The 11,940-nt window shown below is 47.3% G+C and overlaps 1 protein-coding gene across 1 annotated transcript; it reads left to right on the plus strand.

The window, feature by feature from the left end:
• The first annotated feature begins 247 nt into the window (after positions 1-247).
• On the plus strand, positions 248-11,157 carry LOC119093596 (sepiapterin reductase-like). The gene is given in 5 exon segments (XM_037216570.1): positions 248-486; positions 7,003-7,220; positions 9,341-9,705; positions 9,707-9,757; positions 9,759-11,157. Coding segments are annotated over 3 exon segments (786 nt in total). The 5' UTR covers positions 248-486; positions 7,003-7,220; positions 9,341-9,678; the 3' UTR covers positions 10,467-11,157.
• Positions 11,158-11,940: the final 783 nt, after the last annotated feature.

Consider the following 11,940-nt stretch of genomic DNA (forward strand, 5'->3'; position numbering starts at 1 on the left):
TTTGTTGCGATCTTTTGACTAATGCATGCGAGATTGAAAGACGATACGTGGTAGGCCGAACGTACGCAGCGGGATTTGTTTGTGTGTACGAGTGTTGTGATGCGAAAGTTTGGCGTTACGTGTGCAGGTAATAAAACTTCTTTAATTTGGTAGCTTTACAGCATATTTTTACTTGAAGCGGAATTTTCATACCTGCTGGAATAAATACGCCTCCGAGCAGGAGGGCTACGGTGGTACGGGGGGGGGGGGGGGGGCGGTGAATTGTCCGTGATATATCCGGGCCCTACATCTGAACGAACCATGGTCCTTGCCAGCATTCCAACGTACGGAGCTTCCCTCCGCGCCCTCGACAACCGCTTGATTACGTGTAGTGGCTTGTTCAGATGGCATGGCGCTCCCAGATGCCGGGCATGCGCGGTGGCTGCTGCCCCTGGGCATATTTCTCAATACTTAATCGGGGTCACCAACATTAGGGTACCGGTGTCGGTGCGTGGCTTCAACTTTCTACCAGTAGACTGCTTAATTGGAACTGGTGCTTGTGGCGTGTTATCTTTGGGGTGACTGGCAACTAGGTACTGTGGGAAACTGCCATTCCATGAAATCCCTGAAATCTCCCTACAGACAGTAGCTACCCTGTGACGTGTTGCTCAGTGAAAGTTCTGCCATATGTTGCCAAGCTCCTAATTAATATTAAAACCTGACAGGTTGCCGTGAGGCATAACCTGATGCTTGCTTTCTCATCTTCACAGCAAAATTGTCTTTGCATTAGCTTGCTTTATGTAATGCAACACCAACAGTGTTACAGAAGGAAGTATTTTTTTTGCATTGGGTAATAAGCACATTGAATAGTCTTGCCATTACAGGATGCTTTTTGGGCTTTTTTTTACTTGGGTACCTGTATTGCCGACGGTGGGGAGAGCTACGCTGGCTGCAGGGTTCCTGTACTGCCGTGATGGAGAAATGCTGTCAGGTATCAGCCGACGTAGTGACGTCACTGAAAATGGGTTTCCATCGATCGGGGTTCTTTTGGGCCAACTGAAGGCTACAAGGCATTTGCTAGCGATATGATGTCACTGGTATTCGACTGGATGTGTGACGTCACTGGTTGTGAGGCTTTAGGGATCTTTTGGGTGTAATGAATGCCGTAAAGCATCACCTGACGATATGTCGTCGCTGGCATTCAATGAAACATCAGGCGCAACGGGCCTTATTCCATCTTTACCTTTCGTACCTGTCTGCTGCAAGCATTTGCGTGTCGAATAAAAGCTTGACCGAATCACCTGAATGCGTGACGTCACTAATCATCACTTGATACGAGTGCACTTAGGCCCCACGGCCGCGGTGTATCATGTTCCGTGAAATATCACCAGGTATCGTGACGTCACTGATATTCGACTAAATGTTGGTCGCAACAGGTCATGCTTCATTTTTACCTTCGTACCTGTCTACTGCAAGCACTGGCGTGATGAATAAAAGCTACCAAATCACGTCAGTGTGTGACGTCACTGGTCATGCATTTTTATGGATCTTTGGGGGCCAACTGAGAGCCGTAAAGCATGACCTAATGATGTGACGTCACTGGCATTCGACTGTGTGTGATGTCACTTGTGATCAGATTTTACGGCCTCTTTTGGGCCGACGAAAGGTCATACGACATTAACTGAAGATGTGACGTCACTGGTATCCGAATAAAATTCAGGCGGGACAGGCCATGCTCCATCTTTACCTTTGGTACCTGTCCATTGCAAGCATTTGAATGCTGAAGGAAGGCTCTGCCGAACTACCTGAGTGTGTAACGTCACTAACCATTAATTTATATAGACTGCTTTGAACCTACCGTAAGCCACACCACATCAGCTGACCATATGACGTCACCGGTTTTCGTCTAGATGTCATGCGCAACAGGCCATGCTCTATCTTTGCCTTTCGTACCTGTTCACTGCAAGCATTCGCGCGCTATATCGAGGTGGTGCCGAACCATCTGAGTGCGTGACGTCGCTGGTCATGAGTTCATACAGGCTCACTTGGGCACCCCAATGCAACAAAGCATCATATCCTGTGAAGCATCGCGGGATGATATGACGTCACTGGTATTCGACTCAACATCAAGCGCAACAGGCCATGTTCCACCTTTACCTTTCGTACCTGCCTACTGCAAGCATTCGCGTGTTATATGACGTCAATGGTCAAGAGCTCTTACGGGCTCTTTTCAACCCCCTATATGGTATAATGCTTCAGCTGACAATATGATGTCACTGGTGTTCGACTTAACATCAGGCACAACATGTCATGTTCCATCTTTGCCTTTCGCACCTGTTAAAGTATCGGCGAGCCTAATGATGGCTCTGTCGAATCACCTGAGTGCGTCGTCATGAGTTTTTACAGGCTATTGTTGGCCGAGTGAAAGCCATAAGGCATCATCTAATGATGTGTCGTCACTGGTAATCCACTAAGTGTGTGACGCCATTGGTCATGAGTTTTCCCGGGCCTTTTTCGGCCGACTTAAGGCCATTAGGCATCAGGCAACGATATGGCGTCATTGGTATTCAATTAAGCATCAGGTACAATATGTCAAGTTTCATCTTTACCTTCAGCACCTATCTACTGCAAGTATTCGCGCGCCACATAAAGGCTCTGCCCAATCACCTGAGCGTGTGGTGTGACTGGTTATGAGTTTACGCGGGTTTACTCGGGCTGACTGAAGGACATCAAGCATCATCTGGCGATGTGACGTCACTGGTATTCAACTTAACACCAGGCGCGACAGGCCATGTTCGTCTTTATCTTTCGTACCTGTCTATTGTAAGCATTGACATGCGTAAGGAAAGCTCTGTGAAATCTCCTGAGTGTGTAATGTCACTGGTCATGAGTCCTTTATGGGCCGCTTTTTTGTACCTATAGGGTACAAGACATCAGTTGACGATATGACGTCACTGGTGTTTGACTTAATCTCAGGCGCAACAGGCCATGTTCCATCTTTGCCTTTCGCACCTCTATACTGCAAGTATTCGCGCGCTACATAAAGGCTCTGCCGAATCACCTGAGCATGTGGTGTAACTGGTCATGAGTTTACGCGGGCTTACTCGGACTGACGGAAGGACATCAAGCATCATCTGACCATATGACGTCACTGATATTCGGTCTGTGGCCCAGACTTATGACCGCTAGGCGGCGCCCTTGATTATTATTTAGCCGTCAGGGCATTCCGGACCGTAGCTGCTCAGGGGCGCATCCTGTGATGTCGGGCGGAATAGCTTTGCATATACGTCGGTTTGTGGGCTGGGATCACCTTTGTTTTGTGTTTACGTTTGTTCAAAATTTTAGTCGTTGAAACAGCCCGTTGCGTTTGAAGCTGCTACTTAATGGTGCGCACAATAAAATTAGTGTGCTTAACTATGGTGCATCTCCCGCCTCTGCTGCGGAATTTCGTAGCCATAGGTGGCCAAGTGACCTCCTACCAACTGATGATCAGTGACGTCACGTACTCAGGTGATTCGGCGGAGCCTTCATATAGCACGCGAATATTTGCAGCAGCCAGGTACGAAAGGCAAATATGGAACATGACCTGTTGCGCCTGATGTTTAGTCGAGCACCAGTAACGTCATGCCGTCAGCCGATGCATTACAACCTATAATGGGTTCAAAAGAGCCCATAAAAACTCGTGACCAGTGACGTCACAAACTCAGGAGATTCGACGGAGCCTTTATTCAGCACGTCAATACCTTTAATAGACAGGTACGAAAGGTAAAGAAAGTACGTGGCATGTTGGACCTGATGTTAAGTCGAATAACAGTGACGACATATCATCCTGTGATGCTTCACGGGAGGTGTTGCTTTGTGGCCTTGGGCGGCCCAAGTGAATCCGTATAAACTCATGACCAGCGACGTCACCCACTCAGATGATTCGTCTGGAGTTTAGTCGATTACCAGTGACGTCATATCGTCAGCTGATGCTTGATGTCCTTCAGTCAGCCCGAGTAAACCTGCACAAACTCATGACCAGTTACACCACACGCTCAGGCGAATCGACAGAGCCTTTTTGTAGCGCACGAATACCTGCAGTAGGCAGATGCGAAAGGTAAAGATGAAACATGGCTTATTGCAATTGATGTTAATTCGAATACAAGTGACGCCATAACGTTATCTGATGCCTAATGGCCTGAACTCGGCCAAAAAAGGCCCGTAAAAGCTCATGACCAGTGACGTCACACACTCAGTGGACTACCAGTGAAGTCATTTCGTTAGCTGATGCCTTATGGCTTTCGCTCAGCCAAAAATAGTCGTAAAAATTCATGACCAGTGACGTCGCACACTCAAGTGACTCGGCAGAGCCATCATTTAACGCACCAATACTTTACAGGTACGAAAGGCAAAGATGGAACATGACCTGTTACGCCTCATGTTAAGTCAAACACCATTGGCATCACGTCGTCAACTGATGCATTTTTCCCTATAGAGGGTTCCAAGGAGCCAGAAAAAACTCATGACCAGTAACGTTACACACCCAGGAGACTCGACAGAGCCTTCATTCAGCACGTCAGTACTTGTAATAGACGGGTACGAAAGGTAAAGATAGAACATGGCCTGTCGCGCCTGATGTTAAGTCGGACATCAGTGACGTCATATCGTCAGCTGATACATTATACCGTTTGGGGGTACAAAAGGTCCCGTAAAAAGCTCTTGACCAGTGACGTTACTTACTCAGGAGACTCGACAGAGCCTTCATTCAGCACGCCAATACTTCCAAGAGACAGGTACGAAAGGTAGAGATGGAACATGGCCTGTCGCGCCTGGAGTATAGTCGAATACCAGTGACGTCATATCGTCAGCTGATGCTTGATGTCCTTCGGTCAGCCAGAGTAAACCCGCGTAAACTCATGACTAGTTACACCACACGCTCAGGTAATTCGGCAGAGCCCCTATGTGTCGCGCGAATACTTGCAGTAGATAGGTGCGAAAGGTACAGACGAAACATGGCTTAGATAGAGCATGGCCTGCTGCGCATGATGTCTAGTCGAGACCTAGTGTCATCATATCGTCAGCTGATGCCTTGTGGCCTATAGTAGGTTCAGAAGAGTATACAAATTAATGGTCAGTGACGTACACACTCAGGTAATTTGGCAGAGCCTTCCACGGCAATGCTTGCAATGGACAGGTACCAAAGATAAAGGTGAAACATGGCCTGTCGCGCCCGAAGTTCATTCGAATACCAGTGACGTCACATCGTCAGTCAGTGCCGTATGACCTTTCGTCGGCCCAAAAGAGGCCGTAAAATCTCATGACCAGCGACACGCACGGTCGAATGCCAGTGACGTCACATCGCTAGCTGATGCTTTATGGCCTTCAGTTGGCCGCAAAAAATCCGCCAATACTTGCAGCAGACATGTACGAAAGGTATAAATGGAGCATGACCTGTTGGCTGATGTTCAGCCAAATGCCAGTGACGTCATATCGCCAGCTGATGCCTTACGGCATTTCGTCGGTCCTAGAGGACACGTGGAAACCCACGACCATTGACGTCTTACAATCGGTCGTATAGCAGTGACGTCGTTAGCTGACACCTTGTGGTCTTCAGTTGGCCGAAAAGCACCGGTGAAACTCGTGACCAGTGACGTCACACTCAGGTGGTTCGGCAGCTTTCATCCAGCACGCCAATGCTTGCAGTAGTCAGATACAAAGGTAAAAATAAAGCACGGCCTGTTGCGCTCAGTATTTATTCGAATACCAGTGGCGTCACGCTATCCGGTGATACTTCGTAGACCATGACACACCGTGGTCGTGGGGCCTAAGTGCACCCGTATGAAGTGATGATTAAGGACGTCACACATTGAGGTGATTCGGTCAAACCTTTATGCGGCACGCAAATGCTTGCAGCAGTCAGGTACGAAAAGTAAAGATGGAACGAGGCCGGTCGCGCCTGATGTTTAATCGAATACCAGTGACGACACATGGCCAGCTGATGCATTACGGCATTCGGTGGACCCAAAAGAGCCTTACAAACTCACGACCCGTGACGTCACATACCCAGCCGAATACCAGTGACATGTCACATTCAAAAGCCTTATGGCCTTCAGTCGGCCCGAAAGGACCCCCATCCCGATCGATGCAAAACCATTTTCAGTGACGTCACAATGTCAGCCGATGCCTCACAGCTTTTCCCCCGGACGACAATACTCGAAACCCTGCAGCTAGCGTAGCTCTTCCCTCCGTCGGCCATACAGGTACCAAAGTAAAAAATTACCGCTTTTTGCTGCTCAGCAACTTGAGAAGTAAAGTGAAGTTAATTGTGGCAGCTATAAACTGATGAAAGTGGCTGCCAGGGTATCGAGATTATTGCCTTGGAAATATCCACCCTTACAACATCATACTGGTTAAATACTTTTCATTGATTGTGTCATGTCTCATAATTTGTATTTGCTTTGTGTTTTGACACTGCAAGTTACACAATTTTGTTTGAAATGACGGTCCTGTTTTGTCATTCTGCGTGTGCCTGTTCAAACTGTTGGCATTATTTTTAATAGACTAATGCTAAAAGAGATTGTTTCTTCTTTGTTTTGGTTTTTGTTCATATTTTACATCTGCAGTGATGTGCAACATACCCTATGGCATTACATACCCTCTGTTTTGGCACCAAGTTTGTCATAGTCATGAATTAAAATCAAAGTTGGTTTTGGGCGTAGTGGGCCAGTTGTCCAGCAGCTAAAGGCCTGAATTGTTCATGAACTCAGATGGCTTGTCCATCTCCATGCCACAGCTCATAAATGACAAAGTTTAGGGGTGAAGTGCCATTTTCAGGCCTGGTGCTTAAATGGAATGTAAGAAGAGAGCCTGGTCTCGCCTGTCCCAGCCTGGTAGGCAGGGCAGGAGATGTCCCTGTTGTGTATGCTGTGTTAGTCCCTGAACTGGCCTGTGGGTCCATCTTTGAGCTCATGTCATCTTGGGGATGAGCTCATCAGGGCAGTTTGTCTGGGCTGGGCTCATCTGGTGAACATATCTTCAAAGGAATTTTGACAAGATGGATCCCTGGAATTCTGCTACATGTCCAGCATCTGAGTCAGGTGGTGCTGCCAAAACCATGGAAGGTCCAGATTCATGCACGAATGGTTTTGAGGACAGCTTTGTGAACAAAGATGGATGGAAAACTGTTGTGGATGTGCCACACATGGGGAAAATTCCTGCTGAGAAGCTTCCAGACTCAGATAAATATTTGAGTAAGCTTTGTAAGTATACTACTGGATGAGTGGATGTCCATCATCAGTATATCTATCTGTGCGAGCTTGCATATCCCACAGGGATAAACCTGTTCTGTTCTGCATGAAATTAAGTTTTTTGCATATTTTAATACTTTTTGTGAGAGATTACAGCCTGTGCCTGCCTTTGGACAGAAGTGGTGGGTTCAGCTTGTAATGATCTTTGGTCAGACATTAATATTTTGTGTCAGAAGTTTGCAAGTTTTTTTCTTGCTCACCAGGCTTGCAAAAGATGTGATGGCCAAGAGCTTTTCATTATGATGGGGCAAACATCTTTAATTGGTTGAACATGATAAAATTGTATTTTATTGGTGCTGTGTGCCTTCTATTTCTACATCTCCTCATGCACCATTCTTTCCAGTGTGTGTACTGGTTTTATCAACATTCTTGAAGTATTCAAAATTACCAAAGATTGAAACTGCCAACTATTGCATTTTGCATGGTCCTTCCCCACAGCCATTGAGACAAATATAATGCATCAATGATGCATGCACCCCATGATGCACCATCAATGATGCAGCCCATGATGCACCATCAATGATGCAGCCCATGATGCACCATCAATGATGCAGCCCATGATGCACCATCAATGATGCAGCCCATGATGCACCATCAATGATGCAGCCCATGATGCACCATCATGATGCACACAGCTTTCCAGATGCAAAACTCAAAAGTTTTAACAGTAGCGAAAATAGGAATGTCCCACAAATGCACTGCCAAATTTTACCACCATTTTCATTTCACTAATGCTTAACAAGCTGCACCTGGTCAAACAAAGTGGCATCAATCTTGGAGGGTGTAAAGTGATAAAATGGCAGCAGAAGTTCAACCAATGTATTCTTCAATGAATTCCTAGCATACAAGATCACACTCCTTACACTAAAACAAGATGCTATGAGTAAAAAAAATTGGTTTAACTCTGCTGCTTGTTCCCACTGCATAGTGACTTAAGGTACTCAACTTAATTGGGGACAACAAGATGAGTTTTACATAAACATCATTATTTGTGTCTCATTTTTGGTGTAGGAGTGTGATTTGTGTGATGAGATTTTAATTGCTTTAAGCTGCTTAACTTATGTAAAGACTGGGTGCAATGTTGATTGACTGTACAAGTATGGTATAGCCTGGTCGAAATTAAGTGTGAGGATAATGTCGTTTCAGTGTGGTTGCACAGGAAATAGGGGGTTTAAGTTTTCAAATGTTGTTAAGTGTTGATTGTGTTTGGAGAGTCATGCTTGGTGCATCATTGCAGATGGCGCAGGCAGCTTGGATCTAATTTCTGCTGATTATCTGATTTAGTAGTTTTGTCTTCCATTCTAGAAATCTTAACATTTATTTATAGAGTAAAGGAAATAACTTCCAGTTGACAAGGTTAACATATATATATATATATATATATATATATATATATATATATATATATATATATATATATATATATATATATATGTGTGTGTGTACATATTTGTGTTGTCAGCATACTTTTTTCATAGACATGAGTTCTAGCAGCTATGACTTTCAGATTATATGCATTTCTATAAGTTACTTATTTCTAGAAGACAAATTCCATCAACTAAAGTTTTCCTAAAGTTTTGTAATTTTTGTAGACAAGTTGTTTCCTATATGGCCAGTTGAAGATCGCCAGTTCGTCGTGCTCAGCCTTGCAGTGTTCTTATTGCTGTGCATCAGTTTTACTTTGGGGTGCCTGAAAAAGGGTCATACTCAAGTTTAAATTACATAGAGTGTTGATGTGCAGCAATTCTGGATATTTCAAGAAGAAGGGCTGTTAAAATACTCATGTGTTTTGTTGTGGCCCCTATGCAAGCACTGCAAGCTATTTTTTTCAATAACTTGACAATTCCTTGCTGTAATCCATTTGTTTAGCTTTTGACACATCATACTGACAATAGTGGGCTGCTTTGCAGCAAGCTTGTAAATTTGATTGAGCAAAATGATCATTCATCACATACAGTGATCTGCTTTTCCATGACGCTGGCGACATAGAAGTGTATTTTTCTCATGCATTGTGTGAGAGATATACTGGCTCTCCAAACGCCAGTTTCTTCAGTGAGTTTTCTTTCTCTCAGACGGAAAGCTGTCTTGTCTCCACCAAGCCACGTCCGCCAAGCACCTGTTAAACTCTATCCAGGACGCACGCGACGACCACCTCGTGCGCCTGTTGAATTCTTCGAGCACGTGCGACCAGGGCACTGACGCTGACGACCACCCAGTGACGGCTAGCTACTTGCAGCGCCGTCTGCTGCCGCAGACCGTTCCGCTCAGTAGCGAAGAGCTACTTCAGCTACTGCACGCCGACCAGCTGCAGCGCGCACACGAGGAGGCTCGTCAGGAGGACGAGGAGCGAGCGCCGACGGACGACAGCGCCGAGCCAGCGTCTGAGAGGTAGTCGGGGAGCCCGCCAGCCATGGTGGATCTGAACCGGCCGACGCTGTTGCTTGGTGACTGGCGCCAGCCGCGGGCTGGGCCGCGAGCTGGCCGTCCAGGCTCAGCTGCCGACTCGGCCCCGGCTCGGTGGTGGTGCTGACGGCGCGCAACCACAGCGACTTGGTGCGTACCAGCGAGCTGATCGCGCTGGCAGCACCGCGCGAGCTGCGCGTCGTGCCGCTCGCCTGCGACCTGGCGGCCGCCGATGGCCTCGATCTGGAGCGCATCGTCGGCAGCGGTTTGGACACCGACGCGCCGCTCGAGGCCGCCATCATCGTGCACAACTCCGGCAGCGTTGGCGACGCCTCGCGCACGGCGCTGCTTCACGACAACGTCGGCTACATCGACACCTTCTTCAAGCTTAACCTGTCGGCGGCAGTGGCGCTCAACGCCATCTTCGTGCGCCGGGCGCAGGCGCGCGTGAAGCACGTGACCGTGATCAACATCTCGTCACTGTGCGCTCTGCAGCCGTTCAAGTCGATGAGCCTCTACTGTGCGGGCAAGGCGGCGCGCGACATGTTCTTCCGCGTGCTGGCGGCCGAGCACCCGGAGCTGCGCGTGCTCTCGTACGCGCCGGGCCCGCTGGTAACGGACATGTCGCGCGAAATCGCTCGCTCCTCGGCCGACCCCGACGTCAAGCAGGCGTTCAGCGACGGCCTGGCTGGCAGCTTCCTCACCTGCCAGACCACGGTCGACCGATTCATCGGCCTACTCGAGAGCGACAAGTTCGAGTCGGGCGCGCACGTCGACTTCTACGATGAGGTTTGAGCAGTGGGAATTCGGAGCGTGGAGAGGGCCGAGTGGAGGCGCGTCCGCTGGAGTAAGCGGATGGTGTCGCACTTCGGCCTTTGTTGGGCGTTCCTGCAGAGGTGGCGCTGGTGGCAGTTGGGGCATCGCTTACGTGCTTCATGATATACGCTGTAGGGCAGGGTGTAGTGTGCGCTAAAGGAAAGTGTCATTCGTTTCTTAAGTTCCGTTAGTGGGAGAAGGGAGTTGTATGCAAGCTGTGTTGTAAAACTCGGCAAGATATTATGGCACACCACATTTTTCAGGGCATCTGTTCAGGGCCATTCAATGCCAGTGTCCAGATTCTCGCTCCTCATGATTGCACTTTTCTGTCCTTTTCTGATCTAATGGAACTGCACTGCATGAATCGCCTGAAATTATGACTCATGTACTTGTTTGTGATAGGTTTCTGCCATGTTGTGGCAGGCGATTCGTGTCGTATTTATGCAGATTATTTCGAACTGTTTTGTACGTGCGCCTCTTTTGTCTGGAACATTGTGAAGTACCTGATTTATTCCAGAAAGGCTGACGTTGCTCTGGAATAGTTTTCAAGGAGATGAGGACTGTGTTTCTACTCGTGGCGTGGGTTTTGCCCTTCGGTGCTTTGAAGTGTATCGTCAATACAGAACTGGCATTCCACCTCCTCTCGCCGAAATAAAAAAAACCCGTTGGACACCAACATATGCGATACGTCCATGTAATGGTAGTAAATCGGCTCAACATCTTGGATTCGGTTTGTTTTAGAAAAGACGTGAGATGGAAATTCGAAAAGCTGATGCGAGTATATTTCTTTGAAACAATCCAGTAGCATACTTTCATCTCAGTACTAGGCTAAAAAAACAGTTCAAAACCTACCAAAAGATCGAATACCGCTTTGCACTCGGCATCTAGTTCTAGTAGTATGAAACATACACCTTACGCGGTCACTATAGGGGGTGAAAACGCCACGTGCAACAACGCTCGTCTGAAAGGGACTGTTTCACATTTCTATGACGTTTGGAACTGCGATGGCCGTTTTCAGTCTTGTATGTGTGTTACTGGGATGTACGATGCCCCCAGCTGCTGATACTACGGCACGTTTTCAGTCATTCCCTGCAGCGCAAAGTTATGCCCTTCCAAGTCTTCCAGCCCCCTCGTTGCTGTGCTAGACGCACGCAAACTTTTTGCCAGGCTATTTCGTACCGCCTATCTTGAGGTCGCCTAGAGATGTATGGCATCATAGAGATGTGATACGAATTTCACCTCAATTGCCGTATGTTCAAAGGCAAGACAGATATTACCGTTCACTTATTCATGTTCGGAGTGCGTCAGCACAGCTCACCGCACTAATGAACAGCAGCTGGCTTGGATCCAGATGAATGCGTTATATATATATATATATATATATATATATATATATATATATATATATATATATACGCGTTTGGGGAGACCCACCAGGTGTGAAGCACGTGAG

The sequence above is a fragment of the Pollicipes pollicipes genome, unplaced genomic scaffold (assembly GCF_011947565.3).
Source record: "Pollicipes pollicipes isolate AB1234 unplaced genomic scaffold, Ppol_2.1 Scaffold_4002;HRSCAF=4701_pilon_pilon_pilon, whole genome shotgun sequence".
NCBI classification, from domain to species: domain Eukaryota; kingdom Metazoa; phylum Arthropoda; class Thecostraca; order Pollicipedomorpha; family Pollicipedidae; genus Pollicipes; species Pollicipes pollicipes.